General features: G+C 46.0%; 1 protein-coding gene across 3 annotated transcripts in view; it reads right to left on the reverse strand.

Moving 5' to 3' along the window:
- Positions 1–22,753, reverse strand: part of CELSR3 (cadherin EGF LAG seven-pass G-type receptor 3) — a 137,519-nt gene that overhangs the window by 16,485 nt on the left and 98,281 nt on the right. For all 3 annotated transcript variants that reach the window (XM_073644901.1, XM_073644900.1, XM_073644902.1), the window contains exons 5-18: positions 11,921–12,009; positions 11,418–11,575; positions 10,972–11,135; positions 10,259–10,384; positions 9,825–9,994; positions 9,502–9,687; positions 8,939–9,049; positions 8,598–8,766; positions 6,182–6,323; positions 5,974–6,094; positions 5,364–5,547; positions 1,606–1,707; positions 673–767; positions 92–301 (exon numbers count right to left, since the gene is read on the reverse strand). In XM_073644901.1, coding sequence (XP_073501002.1) covers positions 92–301; positions 673–767; positions 1,606–1,707; positions 5,364–5,547; positions 5,974–6,094; positions 6,182–6,323; positions 8,598–8,766; positions 8,939–9,049; positions 9,502–9,687; positions 9,825–9,994; positions 10,259–10,384; positions 10,972–11,135; positions 11,418–11,575; positions 11,921–12,009 — 2,027 coding nt within the window. The remainder of the gene's footprint in view (positions 1–91; positions 302–672; positions 768–1,605; positions 1,708–5,363; positions 5,548–5,973; positions 6,095–6,181; positions 6,324–8,597; positions 8,767–8,938; positions 9,050–9,501; positions 9,688–9,824; positions 9,995–10,258; positions 10,385–10,971; positions 11,136–11,417; positions 11,576–11,920; positions 12,010–22,753) is intronic.

Below are 22,753 nucleotides of genomic sequence, written 5' to 3' on the forward strand. Positions count from 1 at the left end.
ATCCAGAGCTGAATTCAAAATTCTGATATTTGTTTGTTAGTTTTAAACTGGATGTCTGTGCATTGCATGGCGAGATATAACACCATCTCACCTCCGTGAACTGGGCGTCTTGTGTGGCCGTTAGTCCAAACCCTTCCTGCCTGTTCTCAAATTGCATCAGCAGGGACAGCAAGCGGAAGGTGATGTAGACGTCGTTCCCGAAATACTGATCCATGTGGTCAGTCACAGAGCGGAGGCGTAGGGACAGTTTCTTGGACTCTATCGTATTCAGTTCAGTCTCGTTTCTCTCTAAACCATCCAGCTTTGGGGAGAATAAAATATCTGGTCTCTTTAGATGTCAGATTCCTTGCGAATGAAGTATATGATGTAAAGGGGCTATCTGCTGCAGTCTGGAGCTGCGCACGTCCGCACTAGAAATGTGCAGCTCCAATGACATTACAACACATCAACAACGCATGACGGGCAGGTACCGTGCACACGTCCCATCCGATAAGGAAGGAAACGGCTCCGAACTGCAACAGATAACCCCTCTAAAGTGCACGGTAAATACACAGGACACAACATTTAGCAAATTCAGCAGTCTGCTATTCTTCTTGCTGATAACAGAGAACAGTAGACAAACTGCAAGTTCACAGAACCATAAAATTGTATAATTTTTTCTCCATTTCTTACCAATGCGGATAATTCCGTATACGCCGGAGACGTACAGTTAAACAGGTCCGGTTCAACCCAACCCTTCACATCGTCACAGTGTCGTATGGCCGCTCCTGCCAGTAAAACATACATTATCTGGGCGACATTAAAAAGGAGATTGTGCAAGAAATAACATACAGCAGGCGGCATTCTGGGCATGAGCTGGCATTCAGTTTGGGGCAGTTTATTACAGAATTGGTGCAGGCAGCCGGGATCACGGTGCAGGCACGGCCGGTCAGGCAGAGGAGCTGGATGCAGAGGATATTATTGGGGGGTCAAGTCACATAAAGCAAGCACAGAAAGGGGCCAAGGGGTCAACTCAAAATCCTCACCTGAGCCCCTCACACCTGTGTGACAGAAAGGAAAAGGGGCACGTGGCCGAGGATAAAACAAGGGAATAACAGCATTAAAACCACATTATAACCCCGAGTGCACACACGATGTACAGACAAAGCACGGCAAGAAAAAAAAACGTGAAAAACCAAAATCAACTGATGGATTAATCAGATGGACACGATTTGCATTCATACAATGTTATGGGCTGGGGGAACTCGCTGGATAATATTCATTATTAAGTAGATACATAGTGTATGGAGAGTGTAAATATGGTTATTGGGTGGAAGGATCAGGCTTTACCTGGCGCCTGACATATTGGAGCAATGATAAGCCAGCAGGCCTCCCTGAGTGACAGGCAGGGGATAAACAAGGTGGGCAGCTAGCGGCAATGTTTAATGACTCTCAGCTAAGCGCCTGGCATAATTCTAGAAATATTTGGAGTGCGGCTGATTTGGAGCAATCTGTCTGATGAGAGCATGCTTATTGGGGTGGCAGGATTTCAGTCGGCTCGTGGGTGATGAGATGACATGACAGCTTGCAGCATTCGTGCGAGCGCAGTCCCATTATATTACTTACCTAGCGAGCCTTTTGGACAGGGAACAGCAGCAGGGAGGCCAAACTTGGTCCTGGGCCACCAAACGCCTGAAGTTAATGTTTTTGGACATCCGTCATAAATAACTGCAGAGTAGAAGGAAATTAGGAAAAACACGAGACTGCAAAAAACAACCCCCACCCCCTTATACTGCAAGACTATGTATCTATTATTAACATTTCACATACTTGGCACCATTTCGGACATCCCCATTAAGCAGGACCCCGACTGACCAGCTGGTATTTCCATGGGCACTGCTCCTTAAATACCTCCATAAATATCCAATTTAAGCCATGGCAATCATTTGGTGAGAGCTGTTATTTACAGAGACACTAGCTAATATACAGGAGGGTCTCAGGTCGGGCACCCCCTTTCTTACATTTAGGCCGGGGTCACATTAGCATATAGCATCCGATATGAGATCATTGGAAGCAACATACTAATGACATTCGGCTCCTGCTCTGCTGCGAGAGGCAGCCGAGTGTCAGTGCTCTGTGCTCTGTTCCTCTCGCAAGAAAGCATTGCAGCACAGCTGCGGAGGGGACAGAGAAATTAATTTCTCCATCTCCTTTGTTGCCGGCGTCGAAGGGAATCGCACTGCACTCGTGTGACATCCGAGTGCAGTCCGATGTTTTCCACGCACCCATAGACTTGTATGGGTGCGTGCCGTCTGACATAAGTCGCCAATCACAGCAAGTAGCAATTTTTATCTCACGCTGACTCGGCATGAGAAAATAAATGCTAATCGGCACTGCTCCATAGTATAACATTGGAGCGAGTACAGCACTCTCCCGAGTCATACGCTGACTTATACGCACAATTAAACTCTGCACGTTGTAATCAATGCACTTTTATTATAGGAGGGGGAATCCAAAATCTTCTCATAGGACCTTTGTATTTCAATCCGATGGGGTAAGGAGTAAGTGTCAACTATTGTAAGATACTTACATGTATTGAAAAACTCTTTTCTTGCCTACAAAGAGCATCTCCTTCCTTAGTTATACCGCACCCCGAGGCCCCATAGATTGCAGATATGACAGCTGCACTTTTTACTGCATGTCTGATCTATTTCACTAGCACTGCAGCCTTGCAGCGCTGGGGTCCTGGGTTCAAATCCCACCAAGGACCAACATCTGCAAGGAGTTTGTATGTTCTCCCTGTGTTTGCGTGGGTTCCCTCCCACACTCCAAAGACATACTGATAGGGAATGTAGATTGTGAGCCCCAATGGGGACAGCGCCGATAATGTCTGTAAATTGTCTGAATTGTAAAGCGCTGCGGAATATGTTGGCGCAATATAAATAAAAAGATTATTATTACTTGTAGTACAGCAATAACAATGATAATCTGATGCGACAGCACTGAGAAATCAACCTTGGAATCCACATGCAAATTAGCCTAGATGTGCATTGGGGGCGTGCTGTAAACACTCAGAGTGCATTGACATGGTCTAGGCTAATTTGCATGTGGCTTTAAAGCTTGATTTCTCAGTGCTGTCGCATCGTATTGCTGCAAGACATGCAGAATTTTCATTGCTGTGCTATGAAATAAACTGCTGCAGTGCTACTTTCTGTAGTGAAATTGTCCTGACAGCTTCATACGTGTCCCTGTCCTGCAATAATGTCATGCACCGCAGTACACTCCTATCTGGAAAGACATCTCCATGGTTCATGAATAGTTACCAAAACTGCAATGAAGGTTTGCACTTCTGCAAATGATGCATGCACCATCTAGAGCAAAATGCAGTCTGATGCAGCCCCCTTCCTAAACATAAGCAGGCGCATTTACCTTTCAGAATCTATGGAGAGATGCAGTGACCATCACATTAACCTTTGTTCATGTTAAGCATGACATTTTGCAGGTATGTTCCAGTATGTCTGCTCACTACACGGCATACTAAGGTGATATAATATATACAGTTATATGAAAAAGTTTGGGCACCCCTATTAATCTTAAGCTTAATTTTTTATAAAAATTGGTGTTTTTGCAACAGCTATTTCAGTTTGATATATGTAATAACTGTTGGATACAGTAATGTTTCTGCCTTGAAATGAGGTTTATTGTACTAACAGAAAATGTGCAATCTGCATTCAAACAAAATTTGACAGGTGCATAAGTATGGGCACCTCACCAGAAAAGTGACAGTAATATTTAGTAGATCCTCCTTTTGCAAAAATAACAGCCTCTAGTCGCTTCCTGTAGCTTTTAATGAGTTCCTGGATCCTGGATGAAGGTATTTTTGACCATTCCTCTTTACAAAACAATTCCAGTTCAGTTAAGTTTGATGGTCGCCGAGCATGGACAGCCTCTTCAAATGATCCCACAGATGTTCAATGATATTCAGGTCTGGGGACTGGGATGGCCATTCCAGAACATTGTAATTGTTCCTCTGCATGAATGCCTGAGTAGATTTGGAGCGGTGTTTTGGATCATTGTCTTGCTGAAAGATCCATCCCCTGCGTAACTTCAACTTTATCACTGATTCTTGAACATTATTGTCAAGAATCTGCTGATACTGAGTGGAATCCATGCGTCCCTCAACTTTAACAAGATTCCCGGAGCCGGCATTGGCCACACAGCCCCAAAGCATGATGGAACCTCCACCAAATTTTACTGTGGGTAGCAAGTGTTTTTCTTGGAATGCTGTGTTTTTTTGCCGCCATGCATGACGCCTTTTTGTATGACCAAACAACTCAATCTTGGTTTCATCAGTCCACAGGACCTTCTTCCAAAAAGAAATTGGCTTCTCCAAATGTGCTTTTGCATACCTCAGCCGACTCTGTTTGTGGCGTGCTTGCAGAAACGGCTTCTTTCGCATCACTATCCTATATAGCTTCTCCTTGTGCAAAGTGCGTTGTATAGTTGACTGATGCACAGTGACACCATCTGCAGAAAGTTGATGCTGCAGCTCTCTGGAGATGGTCTGAGGATTGTCCTTGACTGATCTCACCATTCTTCTTCTCTGCCTTTCTGATGTTTTTCTTGGCCTGCCACTTCTGGCCTTAACAAGAACTGTCCCTGTGTTCTTCCATTTCCTTACTATGTTGCTCACAGTGGAAACTGACAGGTTAAATCTCTGAGACAGCTTTTTGTATCCTTCCCCTGAACAACTATGTTGAATAATCTTTGTTTTCAGATCATTTGACAGTTGTTTTGAGGAGCCCATGATGCCACTCTACAGAGGAGATTCAAACAGGAGAACAACTTGCAAGTGGCCACTTTAAGTAGCTTTTCTCATGATTGCATACACCTGGCTATAAAGTTCAAAGCTCAATGAGGTTACAAAACCAAAAAAAGTGCTTTAGTAAGTCAGTAAAAAGTAGGTAGGAGTATTTAAAACAAGAAAATGATAAGGGTGCCCATACTTATGCACCTGTCAAATTTTGTTTGAATGCAGATTGCACATTTTCTGTTAGTACAATAAACCTCATTTCAAGGCAGAAACATTACTGTGTCCAACAGTTATTACATATATCAAACTGAAATAGCTGTTGCAAAAACACCAATTTTTATAAAACATTAAGCTTAAGATTAATAGGGGTGCCCAAACTTTTTCATATAACTGTATATGTCTCTAACTATGCATTAAGAAGCTGCATCATCTCTTCAGGATAAATCAATTAGAAAATCCTTAGGGATATACAAGAGGAGGACACTGGATGGTTGAGGAGGACACCGGATGGTTGGGGGGGTCTGGTGGCTCATTCAGAACCTCCTCTGTATTTGCACCAGTGAGATCTCACCTTCACAGCCGCTTGGCGAGACTTCAGCGAACGGGTTGTCGCAGCCGTTGCACTGGCGTCCGATCACTCCGGGTCTACAAAAGCATTGGCCAGTATCTAGATCACATGACCTCGAAGATGATCCAATGGGGTAACAATCGCAAGGCAAACATGTATCGCTTCCTTTAGGGCGATAGTGATATTCCTGCAGGGTGAAAGCAAAGAATATGCAACATTCAACTGCAGATATGGCTCCAGTGAATCCTGTGCAGACCCGCGTCTTACATGTGGGCTTGCTGCATTGCAAAAGGTGAAATCTGCAGCAAATCTGCAAGTCAAAGATGTGAATTTTGCAGCGAAAGATGCTCCACGTGCTGTAAGCAGAAGGGATAGCAACTGAAAACTTAAAGTGATTGTCCAGAATCTGAAAAACAATTTCTGTTTTCTTCCAGAAAGAGTCCGACGCCTGTCCATAGGTTGTGTGTGCAATTACAGCTCAACCACATAAACTACATTGGAGTTCAGCTGCCATACCAGATACAACCCATGTCCAGGGGTGGCGCTGTTCAATCAACATATATTGAAACCCTGCTTGTAATGCCCTTTGACGTTTTACGCAGCCCCCATTTACCTTGCAGTGGCACTGCCCATTCGTCTTATTGCAGTTCGGATCAAAGCCCTTATTGACATCACAGTTACACGGTCCGCAGGTTCGGTTCCCCCACCAGCCTTTGGGGCACTGATGATCCATTCTAGAAAGACGATCAAAAATCAGCAGATGATATGATACGTAGGGGGGATTATATGGTTTTCATGCTACCCATATCCCCACTTCTTACCTGTGTTCACAGTATCTTCCAAAATGCTGCCCGGAGCACTCACATGTATACCCCATGGGATGGTCTGGATGATGAGAGCACACTCCTTTATTTTCACAAGGGTTTAGCTGACAGACATCCATACAATTATCCCCTAAGAACCCTGGTGGACAAAAAGGATCCCGTTAACTCCAGCTAATATTTGACAGCAAGCAGAGATATCGAAAATGGGAAGAAATCTAAACACAAAGGGTTCATTAAGAATGGCGATTTATACTTCAGTCTTAAAGACGCATTCCCAAGAATTATTTTATTTACTAACCCGTCTAAATAAGTGTGTTGTGTAATGTACAGTTATATGAAAAAGTTTGGGCACCCCTATTAATCTTAAGCTTAATGTTTTACAAAAATTGGTGTTTTTGCAACAGCTATTTCAGTTTGATATATGTAATAACTGTTGGATACAGTAATGTTTCTGCCTTGAAATGAGGTTTATTGTACTAACAGAAAATGTGCAATCTGCATTCAAACAAAATTTGACAGGTGCATAAGTATGGGCACCTCACCAGAAAAGTGACATTAATATTTAGTAGATCCTCCTTTTGCAAAAATAACAGCCTCTAGTCGCTTCCTGTAGCTTTTAATGAGTTCCTGGATCCTGGATGAAGGTATTTTTGACCATTCCTCTTTACAAAACAATTCCAGTTCAGTTAAGTTTGATGGTCGCCGAGCATGGACAGCCCTCTTCAAATGATCCCACAGATGTTCAATGATATTCAGGTCTGGGGACTGGGATGGCCATTCCAGAACATTGTAATTGTTCCTCTGCATGAATGCCTGAGTAGATTTGGAGCGGTGTTTTGGATCATTGTCTTGCTGAAAGATCCATCCCCTGCGTAACTTCAACTTTGTCACTGATTCTTGAACATTATTGTCAAGAATCTGCTGATACTGAGTGGAATCCATGCGTCCCTCAACTTTAATAAGATTCCCAATGCCGGCATTGGCCACACAGCCCCAAAGCATGATGGAACCTCCACCAAATTTTACTGTGGGTAGCAAGTGTTTTTCTTGGAATGCTGTGTTTTTTTGCCGCCATGCATAACGCCTTTTTGTATGACCAAACAACTCAATCTTGGTTTCATCAGTCCACAGGGCCTTCTTCCAAAAAGAAATTGGCTTCTCCAAATGTGCTTTTGCATACCTCAGCCGACTCTGTTTGTGGCGTGCTTGCAGAAACGGCTTCTTTCGCATCACTCTACCATACAGCTTCTCCTTGTGCAAAGTGCGTTGTATAGTTGACCGATGCACAGTGACACCATCTGCAGCAAGTTGATGCTGCAGCTCTCTGGAGGTGGTCTGAGGATTGTCCTTGACTGATCTCACCATTCTACTTCTCTGCCTTTCTGATGTTTTTCTTGGCCTGCTACTTCTGGCCTTAACAAGAACTGTCCCTGTGTTCTTCCATTTCCTTACTATGTTCCTCACAGTGGAAACTGACAGGTTAAATCTCTGAGACAGCTTTTTGTATCCTTCCCCTGAACAACTATGTTGAATAATCTTTGTTTTCAGATCATTTGACAGTTGTTTTGAGGAGCCAATGATGCCACTCTTCAGAGGAGATTCAAACAGGAGAACAACTAGCAAGTGGCCACTTTAAGTAGCTTTTCTCATGATTGCATACACCTGGCTATGAAGTTCAAAGCTCAATGAGGTTACAAAACCAAAAAAAGTGCTTTAGTAAGTCAGTAAAAAGTAGGTAGGATTATTTAAAACAAGAAAATGATAAGGGTGCCCATACTTATGCACTTTTTGTTTGAATGCAGATTGCACATTTTCTGTTAGTACAATAAACCTCATTTCAAGGCAGAAACATTACTGTGTCCAACAGTTATTACATATATCAAACTGAAATAGCTGTTGCAAAAACACCAATTTTTATAAAACATTAAACTTAAGATTAATAGGGGTGCCCAAACTTTTTCATATAACTATAAGTGCAAATACTTAGTGATCGGCGTTGGCGATCGGTGAGTATTTTAATGTATCTACACTGCACATATTCACAAAGGCTTAGGGCATAACATTTTTCTATAAGAGGCGAGCGCCTCTTCTCTGAATTTGGTGCCGTGCGCCACTGACAAAAATACATTTCTTTGTTAGTTTTTGCCATGAAAGTGGCGTAAATTATGATGAATCATAGGTCGCGACTGGCCACGCAATGTCCCACCTAAGCTTCATCCACTTTTCAAAATGCCAAAAGTCGCAAAAGTGGTCAATACACACGGATTGTGGCGTTCAAGGGGAGCTGTATACGTGATATGCAGTGAGCTCCCCCTAGTGGCAGCTGCAGGAGATAGGATTATATCACAAAGATAAAAAAAGAAGACAAGAAAATGCAACAAAACAACATTTACCACACTGATATAACACATACCAGGGTGACAGATGCAGACGTGACCCAGCCACGTGTCCACACAGGAGCTGTTCCCCTGGCAGGGGTTAGAATCGCACACGCTGGTGACGTTGCACCCATTCTTAACATTCACAAGGTTTGCTGGCTTGGGAAAAGTGATGCCGTTGGGTGTGTCACCGAGGCGCAGCCCCTGAAGTGCAACAAGAAACACCAGTGAATACGCACAATATAGGTCATGGTCAGCATGAAAGTTATTTAAAGGGGAATTCCACACATATCTGTCTTAGGCAAAAGGTAAAAGCCATGGTGCTCTTTACAGAAGGAGAAGCGCATTCTGTGATAGAGGCGGGTATAGTCCTCACCTGTATGCAGCCTTCCAGGCCATTCTGTACCTCCTGAGCTGTCAAAACGCCACCCACATAAAGGTGTTTAACCCTCAGTCCATGGAGCTCATTCCCCACATTCACGGTGTCCTACAAAATGAAAGAAAATACATTATAAACCCAATTCTTATAAGGGGTAGTCAAGGATTATAAAATCATGGGTGCTTTCTTCAAGAAACAGCTCCACCCATGTCCACAGGTTGTCTCTGGTATTGCAGCTGAGCTCCTTTGAAGAGAATGAGGCTGCAATACCAAACACAGCCTGTGGACAGGGGTGGGGCTGGTATTGGAAAAAAGCAGCCATGATTTTCTAATTTTCCCCCAAAAAAACCTGAAAACTTGCCTTACAAACATTTCTGCAACTTTGAAATACACTTTGCATTTTAATTTCTCACCATTTTCCAAATATATGGTAAATCAAGCAAACTGTGGCACTCCAGCTGCTGGCTGTCAGTGCATGCTGGGAGTTGTAGTTTCACAACAGCTAGTGTGCCACAGGTTACTAATTCAATATTGTTTTATTTTATACGATAAGGCCATACCTGGTAGAACCCATAATCCAAGTTGATGGTGATAACATAACGCGTTTCACGTCCACTACGCACATCGCGTAACTCCATCTGCAGATCGTGCCACCTCCCATCATTCACCTGCATCTGGTCCAGCAGGAGGACAGACGCTCTGCTAGAGCCACGGCCGACGGAGAACGAGACGTGTCCAGAAACCAGCTGCAAAGGAAGATGCAAACCTGACACGGGGCAAATACTAATAGAAAAAAGTCTTTAGTAAGGGACAAATAAAAAGCAATCCATCATCTGTAAAATGCAAGATGATCAGTAACTTATGATATACACAGTCTACTTACCTGGCATTGAATGGTAGTATATTGGCCAGCATGCACTTGCAGCAGCAACCCATCAGCACGGCGGGTTCGGAATGCCAGTCCCATAAACCAGGGGATGGAGATTTTCACCTCATTTTTAAAGTCCCAGGACAGAATTCCACTCCCATTGAAATGATAGGGATGATGCATTGCTGAAAGTGGAAAGGTTTGATTAAAATAATTTAATATAAAGCTTACATAGCGCCTAAATCTAAAAGCTGCAATTCCAGTATATCGCCACAGGAGGGCAGCAGATTGCCGCTTCTTTCTGAGTCATGCAGAGTTTACGGACAGTTATAACTCCCATCAGCCACAAGATCATAACCCCGATATCCAGATCTTTTTCTTTTAATTTCTCACATGAATATATAGCAATAAATCCACCATAAAGATAAAAACAATATATATGAACTCACCGATCTTGCAGTCTTTTCCTCCAAAACCTAATGGACAATCACAAGTGTACGTGGCCCAGCCTAATGTGCAGTTGCCTCCATTCTTGCAGGGGTTAGGGTCACAAAATAACTGCTTTGCGTTACACCCTGACAAAAGAAGAACACAGACATTATGAATTGGAATACAAATGTGACAAGAATTGTAAAAAAAAGAACATGGCTGGGAGTTGTAGTCCATGGAAAGTTTATTTTTGCAGTTAGGGAAAGCTTGTGTGGACTTCCACTTGATTCCAACAATATTTCGCACTAAAATAGAGATCCGATCACAAGGACATCAATGACATAGGGACAGCCCTAATCAAATTGGTGGCATTTCAACCCACCCATCATCACTTTAAGATAGGTGGGGGTCCAATCTATGGTACCCACATCGATTCTAAGAATCAAAGGACTGATCTAGTGGTGTGTCTTCCTCTCTGCAGCTGGCTCCATTACCTGAATGTACCTGGCGTCCGTTCCCTGCACAGTTCGGTGGCCAGAGGCAACATTTGTAAGGGAGATCAGACTCTCACCAATTATAAAGTGACGGTGTATCCTAGTGAAACGGGATCACTTTATAGGAAAGGAGAAGCATTTTAAGTCAACCTCTACTTTATTTTTATTGACCATCTTAAGGTGATGAAGGAGAAGAGGCCATCAGGATAAGAGGATACATCCTAAATCGTGCGTCCTACCTGCAGAGGTTCCATTATTTGCTATGTACGACGCCAGGTCAATCTTTCTGCTATCAATATACAGATCCTTCATGCATCCTATGAACTCTCTGTGCGTCACTGGGAAGTTTTCAGGGAGATTGGGAACCCCACCGAGAAGAAGAGGACCTGTGAGATCCAGGGACCTGCAAGGAAGGAGAAACGCCAGGTTACTGGAGTCACACAGAGGGACGCACATGCACAGCCACTTCTCCATTCACAGTGGTCACCTCAGCAGGGAGAGAGGAGACCCCTATCAGACATCGGGCATGCCATACATGTCTAAGATGGGAATACCCTATTAAGAAGCGTCTAATATAAGATCGTCTCCCAATCCAAACCCCCAGACGGGATTGTCCATCTGCCGGACTCATCCTGACCAGAGATTCACTGACACGTACAGGGGATTATCGGAGCAGTCATCTTACTTTTTGGAACTGGACTGGACTCCTTCGGCAGCACACGTATAGTTTGCGATCTCATTGCTGAACTTCAATGCCACAGAAATGTCGCAATCATCCACCGCCAGCACAGCTACTTTCTCCTTGGAGGGTCCTTGGGCCACCCCCATAGATCCCGTCTTAGGCTAAAAAAATAAAATCACAATATATTACATCTGTCACTTTGAGATGTGCCATTCTATTGTCAAGGTGGCTACCAATAAGGCTATGACTACAGCCAAAAAATGCGACATCACCCAATTCTTCCAAAATCTTGGATGACAAACTCCCGCCTGTCTATTTCTATGCAGATTTGCCATCCAAGACTCTGGGAAAGGAGCTGCGACTGCGGCCATATTGGTTCTCACCCAGCTTTTCTAAAGACAGATATATTCAATTTCTTATGAGAAGCAACTCAAGAATTTAATGGAGTCCGGTATAGTAAAATGGTGAATAAGAGCGAAAATAATGAAGCCGGCGACTTCTCCTACCTTGTTGTAGTAGCGGAGCTGGACCGTGTGCCATTTGCCGTCGCTGACCCCTCCAGGGACATATGGGGCCACCAGGGTGCTTGTTTCACCTATAAGTCACCCAATATAAATTCAATTACTCCATTGCTTGTTATATAGAGCGTCCCGCATCAGTGGGGAAGGTGCGTAATTCTGCCCAGACCACCCTGATAAGATGAATGCAAGGTGGGGCGCTGTCAGTCTGATCCTATCTGCCCCCATTATATTGCAACAGATGTTCCTGCTCGGGAGGTTGCTAGCCCCATTTCTCCAGCATCCATCAGCCAGGAGTAATTAATAAGAGTGGACTGTGTCTATCTTGTCCATTAACGACAAACTCAGCTCTGCATTATAACACCGCAGCTCCACAACCGCACGTTTCTGCCGGGATACAATAGCAATTAAAAGGTTAGGAAAAAGCTAAATCTATTTGCTGTCTGGGCTGTGGCTTCTCTGTCACAATGAGGGAAGATTTACAACACTGGTTACTGCCTCTAAAGTGGCCATCAATCTGCAGCCTGTGGCCCCCAGCACCCACAGCATGCAAACAGGGCGAGCCGGCCCGCGCTAATGCTCCATTATCGACATGCTTCACCACCACATCTGTGTCCAGGCCTGGTGCTGGGTGCATGGGACAGTCGAGATTATAAATGCTTCCCAAACTGAGATTATTACATCCGACATCGGGCTCAGAACATGAAATATTAACGACACCAAGGAGTATTCATCACTGTGTATACTGGAGAAGTATGAGAGGGGACAGAGGAGACCCCCAGTATATCACCCCCCCCTATAACTCTTCATGTCTAAACCCAAGTGCAGCTCTGGAGGATAATACAGACGGTAACTCAGGATCAGTAATGTATGTACACAGTGACTGCACCAGCAGAATAGTGAGTGCAGCTCTGGAGTATAATACAGGATGTAACTAAGGATCAGTACAGGATAAGTAATGTATGTACACAGTGACTGCACCAGCAGAATAGTGAGTGCAGCTCTGGAGTATAATACAGGATGTAACTAAGGATCAGTACAGGATAAGTAATGTATGTACACAGTGACTGCACCAGCAGAATAGTGAGTGCAGCTCTGGAGTATAATACAGGATATAACTAAGGATCAGTACAGGATAAGTAATGTAATGTATGTACACAGTGACTGCAGCAGCAGAATAGTGAGTGCAGCTCTGGAGTATAATACAGGATGTAACTCAGGATCAATACAGGATCAGTAATGTAATGTATGTACACAGTGACTGCACCAGCAGAATAGTGAGTGCAGCTCTGCAGTATAATACAGGATGTAACTCAGGATCAGTACAGGATCAGTAATGTAATGTATGTACACAGTGACTCCACCAGCAGAATAGTGAGTGCAGCTCTGGAGTATAATACAGGATGTAACTCAGGATCAGTACAGGATCAGTAATGTAATGTATGTACACAGTGACTGCACCAGTAGAATAGTGAGTGCAGCTCTGGGGTATAATACAGGATGTAACTCAGGATCAGTACAGGATAAGTAATGTAATGTATGTACACAGTGACTGCACCAGCAGAATAGTGAGTGCAGCTCTGGAGTATAATACAGGATGTAACTCAGGATCAGTACAGGATCAGTAATGTAATGTATGTACACAGTGACTCCACCAGCAGAATAGTGAGTGCAGCTCTGGAGTATAATACAGGATGTAACTCAGGATCAGTACAGGATCAATAATGTAATGTATGTACACAGTGACTGCACCAGTAGAATAGTGAGTGCAGCTCTGGGGTATAATACAGGATGTAACTCAGGATCAGTACAGGATCAGTAATGTAATGTATGTACACAGTGACTGCACCAGCAGAATAGTGAGTGCAGCTCTGGAGTATAATACAGGATATAACACAGGATCAGTACAGGATAAGTAATGTATGTACACAGTGACTGCACCAGCAGAATAGTGAGTGCAGCTCTGGAGTATAATACAGGATGTAACTAAGGATCAGTACAGGATAAGTAATGTATGTACACAGTGACTGCACCAGCAGAATAGTGAGTGCAGCTCTGGAGTATAATACAGGATATAACTAAGGATCAGTACAGGATAAGTAATGTAATGTATGTACACAGTGACTGCAGCAGCAGAATAGTGAGTGCAGCTCTGGAGTATAATACAGGATGTAACTCAGGATCAATACAGGATCAGTAATGTAATGTATGTACACAGTGACTGCACCAGCAGAATAGTGAGTGCAGCTCTGCAGTATAATACAGGATGTAACTCAGGATCAGTACAGGATCAGTAATGTAATGTATGTACACAGTGACTCCACCAGCAGAATAGTGAGTGCAGCTCTGGAGTATAATACAGGATGTAACTCAGGATCAGTACAGGATCAGTAATGTAATGTATGTACACAGTGACTGCACCAGTAGAATAGTGAGTGCAGCTCTGGGGTATAATACAGGATGTAACTCAGGATCAGTACAGGATAAGTAATGTAATGTATGTACACAGTGACTGCACCAGCAGAATAGTGAGTGCAGCTCTGGAGTATAATACAGGATGTAACTCAGGATCAGTACAGGATCAGTAATGTAATGTATGTACACAGTGACTCCACCAGCAGAATAGTGAGTGCAGCTCTGGAGTATAATACAGGATGTAACTCAGGATCAGTACAGGATCAGTAATGTAATGTATGTACACAGTGACTGCACCAGTAGAATAGTGAGTGCAGCTCTGGGGTATAATACAGGATGTAACTCAGGATCAGTACAGGATAAGTAATGTAATGTATGTACACAGTGACTGCACCAGCAGAATAGTGAGTGCAGCTCTGGAGTATAATACAGGATGTAACTCAGGATCAGTACAGGATCAGTAATGTAATGTATGTACACAGTGACTGCACCAGCAGAATAGTGAGTGCAGCTCTGGAGTATAATACAGGATGTAACTCAGGATCAGTACAGGATCAGTAATGTAATGTATGTACAGAGTGACTGCACCAGCAGAATAGTGAGCGCAGCTCTGGAGTATAATACAGGATGTAACTCAGGATCAGTACAGGATCAGTAATGTATGTACACAGTGACTCCACCACCAGAATAGTGAGTGCAGCTCTGGAGTATAATACAAGAAGTATCTCAGGATTAGTACAGGATAAGTAATGCAATGTATGTACACAGTGACGGTACCAGCGGAATAGTGAGTTCAGCTCTGATTAGCTGTTGCTCACTGTGGTGATTGTGGGTGTGGTGGCTGCAGATCCTGCTGTGTGCTCCAGAGCTCTGAGAACCAACACCTCTCCACCTGGGGATCTGCTCTCTCCTACCCAGGGAGGGAGTGGGTTTCCTGGGATGAGTGATGGAGCCAAGTCCCAGGCTTCTGCTTCCCAAACCAGGCCGGCGGGGAGTAGGAGAAACCAGCAACCGGCCTGCACATCGGAGGACTCGGGGGTGAGACGCTCCAACAGGAGTCGCAGCAATGTGGCTCCTACTCCCCCCGGGACTGCAAGGCTTCCAGCATGGAGGTAAAGCCTGACAGTGTGCATGATGGCACTCCTTCCGGAGGAAAGCTGAGTGCTCACGGAGGTGAGGCCGACCTCACTGAGGAAGGTTGGGGCGGCAAAGTCCCCGGGAGTCTGTGTCCACCTATGCCTCCCGGGTCATGAGCCGCCTCCGTGAGTATGAAGATGCGAGTAAGCTCGTCAGGAGGCTTCGGGAGGAGCTGCGCAGCACAAGCGTAAAAGCTGCGGGGGCCTCCAAACCGAGGAAGGCTAAACTCCAGGCGGAGGTAAAGAGGCTGACAACTGAAATGAATGTGCTTGAACTTAGGAAAGCTACCATAAGAGAGCAGAGTGGTCCTTTTAAGTAAAAACTGATAAATGAAGACCGATTCAGAGAAATGGCTGATAACAGAGAGCAAAGGCAGATGGGGCTGCAGCCTGAGAGCCAGGTGAATGATGAGAGTGATGATGACCAGCAGAAAGCCCCACCTGGCAGCCTGCAAAGTCACCCGCAGGCCACGTGCAGAGAGCTCCCTGCAGGACAGGTGACAATGACATCCGGTCGCAGTTCTGCCGGCTCTGGGGAGGACAGTGACAGCAGTGGTCAGGGAGGGGCACTCATGGCGGAAATAAAGCTCCTGGAGTCCCCAGTGTGCCTCCAGATCTTCCATCTTGGTGACGGTCTACCAGAAGAGGCACATGGGGGCCAGAAAAAGGCTAAGAACAAGCCAAAGCGGCAGGAAGCGGTAAGGTATGACAGTGGGGGCGGCCCGGTGTCGGGGGCAGCTCTGGTAGCCTGGGCGCCTCTGAATGCTGTTGCCGCTGATCACTTAGTTGAGTAGCGGCGGCAGTGTGAGGGGGCTGTCGGGGCTGAGTGTTCCGGTCCTCCCACCAAAGTGTTATTTTGTGTTGGCGTCGCTGGTCAGGAAGATCCTGATGCTAAAGATCAGTGGCGCCTCACAACAGCTAAAGATCAGCGGCGCATCGCTACAAATGCAAAACAGCGGAAATTACCGACTGATGATGTGGAGGGCACACATAAGACCAGGGGCGAGGTCGCCTTCAGTTCTATGGAGGTGACTGAGCCCCTTGTGCCTGATGATGCTGAGGTCAAAATGTCATCCGCCATTGTTACTGGTCCAGCAGGAATGAATGTGGTGGTGGGGGTGAATGAGGCCAACTCACTGTCTAGTGGTGTGGTTGCTGGTTTGGTGGCGGGTGAGATGAAGGTGGGTAATGGTGATGCTGTTGGGGCTGATGTAGTCACTGGACTGGTTGCCCCCCCGGTGGTGGCAACGCTTGTCCAGAGTTATGCCAGTGTCACCTCGGGGCAAATAGGGCATCCTCCTCGTCTCCTGGCTCTGGGGACAGCATGTTGCAGAAGGCGCCGTTGGAGGCTCTAAAGAAGGGGGAGAGATCACTAATGGTAGAGGGTCAAGAGGTTGATCTATCCTTCTGGATAGAGGCGTGGCCTTGGGGCCTTCCGAGAGCAAAAAGGGGGGGGATACAGTGTGGTCCCTCCCAACAGCCGGGCCAGGCAGTGTGCGTATGAATGTGGTCCGTCTTCGGTGGAGGGGCAGTGACGCATGTCCTCCAAGGTCTAAAGTTGTGGAGCTCCTGCTGAGGATGGGCTTCAAGGCGATTGACATCTACGCCTTGATACATCCCTATTCCACTCCTGAGTTTGATGTCAGCTTTGTTCGGCCGGAGGGGCTTGATCTGTTCTGGACGAATAATGAGTTGGCAAAAAATGAGCCCAGCTGGCGAGACTTTGCCGTCCAGGCAGTGTCTCGCCAAAACCAAATCAAGAAAGTGACCGTTATGACTCGTAACGAGTCGCTTTCTTGTTATGACATCATGACGTGGCTTGGTCGGTATGGAGAGGTGGTGGAGATGCCAAAGAAAAACCGCAACGAGTTTGGTATCTGGTCAGGGGCCTGGACGTTTATGGTAAAACTTAAGAGTTCAGATGGTACGGTTGCCCACATTCCATCATCTGCCTTCCTGGGTAGGGATCGTATCCTGGTCTTCTACCAGGGGCAACCGAAGCTCTGTCACAGGTGCGGCGACCCCACACACTTCAGTGCAAACTGCACTGTGCAGAAATGTGCGTTGTGTGGGGGTGTCGGCCATCTTGCTGCCTCTTGTGTGGAGATTAGGTGCCACCTGTGTGGTGAGTTAGGTCATCCATTCAGCCATTGTCCTCGCTCCTTCGCTAATGCAGTCGACACCCCGGTGGGAGAAAGCTGTGAGGCCAATTCTGCTGAGGAGGGGACTAGCAGGGGTGGGGGAGATGAGGGGCCAGGGAAGAAAAGCAATAAAAAGACGCCTGCCCAGCTGAGGCATCTAGACAAGCGCAGACAGGAGAGGGAGCGGGGCGAGCCACAGGATACTGGGGCAGCCCCTGTCCTGGATGCCAGTCTTGCTGCTGAGGCCCTGAGGGATGATGAGTTGGATGAGGAGGTCAGGAGGATCCACAGGGAGGAAACTGCCTCTGCCTCAGAATCCTCCCATTATGAAAGTATGGATGAGGATAATAAGCGGTGGCTAGAGGACAAGCGTAAGCTCGGCACCAAAAAGAAGAGAAAGAAGGGAGATAAAACATCTTCTCCCGCTCTAACCAAGGTATCTAAGGAAGGTAAAACTGACTCCCCTCTGGTTGGTCTTTCTAACCAGTTCCAAGCCCTTGATAACATCTCTTCCTCTGAGGAGGAGGCTGAGGGTGAGGTTCCGGCTTCAGCGGAGCTTACAGGGGGCGCAGAGTCTCCTTCTCCTGGGGATGCTAGGTCCTTGGGGGAAGGGACTGGCCCAAAGTCTGTATACGAGGATGAAAAAAGAAGGAAAAATGTGGGAATGGATACCTCGTTAAAGAGGGGGAAGGATTCCTCATCTGAGACAGAGGATAAGAGGAGTGAGAAGAAGAAAGCCATCTAACTCAATCACCAATGATGAAGGTACCCACTCCGTTGACACTGGCATCCATTAATGGCGCCAGCATTAAGTCAAATATGGCTAGATTTGCAGCCTTTGATTTTCTAAGCCAGGTTGAAGTTGATATTTTCTTTTTGCAATAGACCAAGCTGCCAAACATGGCAGAGGTGTTTATAGCTAAGAGGGAGTGGAGACTCGGGCCCTCCTATTGGTCTCTTGCGGCCGAGCTGTATAGCAGAGTGGCGGTCCTTTTTACCGCACCGGTAGAATGCCGATGGGTTATTGAGTTAGAAATGGGAAGGTGCCTGATATTAGATGTCCTCATGAAGGTACAGGAGCTTCGGCTCATCAACATCTATGGTCCCCAATCTAAGTGGGACCGGAAGTGTCTCTTTATGAGGATCAAGCCCTGTCTTTTTACGAGTCGGCAGGTCGTCTTTGGAGGGGACTTTAACACTGTCACGAGGCCCTGGGATAGAGGAGGTTCCAGAGACAAGCTGACTTATGATAGCGTCACCCTTAATAGTATAGCTAGTGAGGCTCGCCTGGTGGATGTCCACATCCGGCACACCCCAGGCCACGAGGGGTTCACCTATCATAGAGGTAACTGTAGGTCCAGGATAGACAGGTTTTATTTAAAGGAGGAAGAAGTCTCTTCAGCAGTATCTGTTGTTGAGGTGGAGTTCTCCGATCACTGTTTGATTTTGTTTTCTCTGAATGGTACAGAGCCCCCCCGGATGGGAAGAGGCTTTTGGAGGCTCAAATTGTCTATCTTCGAAGAAGCGGAGATAAGACAATCCTTTGAGGATTTTCTTCAGAGCCAGGTACCCTTACTGGATCTTTGTAGTAGTAAGTCAGAGTGGTGGGAGATGTTTAAGAAAAGGGTGGCAAGACTCTTCCGCCAGCTCTCGAGTCTCAGGAGCCTGGACAGGTATCGCCTGTATCAGGGCCTGAGGAGGAAACTTGAGCATCTTGTCTCAACTGGAGGTAGCTGCAAGGAGATCTCCAGAGTGAAATCTTTACTAATAAGGTGTCAGTATGATAGACACGCATCTTTAGTTTTTGAGAGGGATTATGGGAAGTACCGGTCGCCTGACCCTTACAGAAACTGCAAGATGTGAGTGAATAGTAAAGTTGACACTGCGGGTTCCCTGAAAAGATCCAGATCAGGGATCCTGGAGGTCGTCAGATCCTTCTACTCGCACCTCTTGGGGAAGAGGGATCTGGATTGGGATGAAATGTCGGCTTTTCTGGCTGAAGCCGTCCCCGAACCAGGGGTAGACCCCTCTCTTGGCGTTTTGACAGAGATGATCAGGGAAGAGGAAGTTAAGTTGGCGATTGAAGGGCTTGCCCTAAAGAAATCTCCCGGTCCAGATGGCTTAACATCTGAATTCTATAAGACCTTAAAGGACGCCTTGGCTCTCCTCTTGACTGAGGTATTCAATGAGTGTCTTTCCTCGGGCACTCTGCCGAAGTCAATGAGGAGGTCTGTCCTGATCATCTTGTCAAAGGGTAAGGACCCATCTTGCATTGAGAATTGGCGTCCCATAGCGCTTCTCAATGCAGACAGGAAGGTTTTGGCAAAGGTGCTGTTTAATCGGCTGGTGAAATTTGCACCCCGGCTCCTTTCGGGAGCCCAGCATTGCTCTGTTCTGGGCCACAGTACAATTAGTGCTGTACTCTGTGTCCGAGAGGCGGTGGAGCAGGGTAGGGCTGGCCACTGGAAGGGGTACATGCTGTCATTGGACCAGGCAAAAGCGTTTGATCGGGTTAATCATGAGTACCTCTGGTCTGTCCTTCTGAGGTATGGCCTGTCGGGGGGGTTTGTTGATTGGTTTAAGACCTTGTACACTGGGGCAGAGAGTTTCCCGCTTGTGAACGGTTGGATTGGCAGCTCTTTTGAGGTTGGGTGTTGTGTTCGCCAGGGTTGTCTCTTGAGCCCACTGCTGTATCTGTTTGCGGTCGACACACTTCTTAAGAGGGTGGAGCGTGGACCGTTGGCTGGGATCGGGATGGAACAGGCAGCATCGGAAACCACTCTGATGGGGAGGAAGAATGGCTGATGTCAGAGGTAAATCACTACTCGGAGGAATCCGGGTCTAAGATCAACCGGGATAAGTGTGAGAGTCTCTGGCTGGGAGGAGGAGAGCCTGGTTTTGATCTCCCGGACACCCTTCCAGGACCCAAAGTCTCTGCAAAAGTTCTTGGCATCAAATTTCCCAGGGGGATTACTCCAAACAAAATTGGGACAACAGGCTAGAGATCGCCACTCAGAAGGTGAACCAATGGAAGGGTTGGTCTTTGACCCTAAGGGAAAGAATAAACCTGATCAAAACTTACCTGCTCCCTTTGCTGATCTATCTGGGCAGTGTGTGCATCTTGCCAGAGCCTCTCTGGACTCGGGTCTACAGTTTGTTCTTCCAACTGTTATGGGGGAATAGACTGAACCTGGTCAAGAGGGAGGTTAATTACCGTACGAGGAGACTAGGAGGGTTGGGTATGGTCAACCCTGTGGTATTCCTTGTGAATACCTTCATTAAGATCAATATTGCAAACCTCTGGAAAGAGAGGGCTCCTCCGTGGGTATTCTCCTGTAGGGGATGGTTTCAGCCTTTCTTCCAGGAATGGGAGAAAGGAGGGCAAGTGAAGGATCTAAGCACACCGCATGGACATCTCCCGGCTTACGCTACCCTGGTTCTGTAAGGTAATTCGCCGGTGGGGTCTGGGAATGTGGGAGGTCAGGACTCTGCCGAGAAAGCTCCTTGACAAAAGGGTTCTGTGGACCGATTTTCAGAGGCCTCTGGGGCTCATGGATTGCCCAAGTCGGGATCTTGGGGTGGGTCTGTATCTTTTGAATTCTATCAGGATCTCCTTGAAGTTTTGGGACTTGGCTTGGCGCTGCTTCCATGGGAAACTATGTGTGAGGGACAATCTCAAGTGTAGGAGCTCTGAGGACAGGAACTGTCCTCAGGTGCATTGTGGTACCATGCTGGAAAGCATGGACCACTTCCTGCTTCGTTGTCCCTTTAACACAGAGGTGTACAACAGGGTGGGCGCCTCCATTGGCTGGCGCCGGCTGGCCGGTCTCTCTTATGCGGAATGGGCCTATGGAGCATTCGGGGACCTGGGTGGTCGGGACCGCTGCACCTTATTTCTAGTTAGCACAGTGGTTAGATATCACACGTGGAACGCACGGTGCTTAGTATCGACGCAACGGAAAATCCTCCCAGTGGATGATGTGTTTCGGACCATACTCGGTGACCTGGTGAAGGTGCGCTCTCTGGAGTATGAGAGACTGGGTACACAAAGGGCCGCTCTCCTCTGGAGGGGCTTTTCTTTTAGTGTTCCCTAGTCTGGTCGTCTCCTCTCCTGGTGGTGGGCTGCTGCTGATACCATAGATTTTTGTTTTGTTTTGATCAGTAGACAGTGATGTAGGGCTGCAAGTGCTGAACTTCGGCTTTGTTAGTTGTGATTATTGTATTGTTTGTTATTGTATTGCTTGTTTCTGTATATATTGTATATAAGGATATGGATTTGGGTGTAGGTGTTAGGTTGGATGGTGGGAAAAGGGGGGAGGTGGGTTCATCTTCTAGGGCTTTGGGACACTGATTATTTGGGAGAATTATTGGCACTGCCTGATCTGGCCTATGGACTTTGGACATGGACTGAGGCATGATACGCAGGACCAGCTCTCAGGTCAGTGCCGGGGTTGGGAATGGTGGGCTTGAGTGTGGGGTGCTTAGTTTAGTCTTGTATATATTTGTATAGCTAGTGTTCATTTTATATTAAAATTTTTTAAAAAAATGTATATATTAGTTTGTATATATTTTGCCGGCTATTGTTTATTTAATTTATTGTATTATTATTTTCTTTGGTAACCGGACCAGAAGTCTGTAGTGTAAGTTTTTATTATTGTGTATATATGTATAATATGTCTGTGAGGAGAGGGGGAGCGGATGGACCAGTTCATTACATTGTTTATTTTGTGGTTATTAATTTTGTTATGTTTCTGTTATTATTATTATTATTGTTATGTTTTTCATTTTTATAATAAAAAGATCTACAGGATGTAACTCAGGATCAGTAATGTAATGTATGTACACAGTGACTGCACCAGCAGAATAGTGAGTGCAGCTCTGGAGTATAATACAGGATGTAACTCAGGATCAGTAATGTAATGTATGTACACAGTGACTGCACCAGCAGAATAGTGAGTGCAGCTCTGGAGTATAATACAGGATGAAACTCAGGATCAGTACAGTATCAGTACAGGATCAGTAATGTAATGTATGTACACTGACTGCACCAGCAGAATAGTGAGTGCAGCTCTGGAGTAAAATACAGGATGTAACTCAAGATCAGTAATGTAATGTATGTACACAGTGAC

Source organism: Phyllobates terribilis, unplaced genomic scaffold (genome assembly GCF_046119375.1).
Source record: "Phyllobates terribilis strain yellow unplaced genomic scaffold, ASM4611937v1 Scaffold_8__6_contigs__length_399053987, whole genome shotgun sequence".
NCBI lineage: Eukaryota > Metazoa > Chordata > Amphibia > Anura > Dendrobatidae > Phyllobates > Phyllobates terribilis.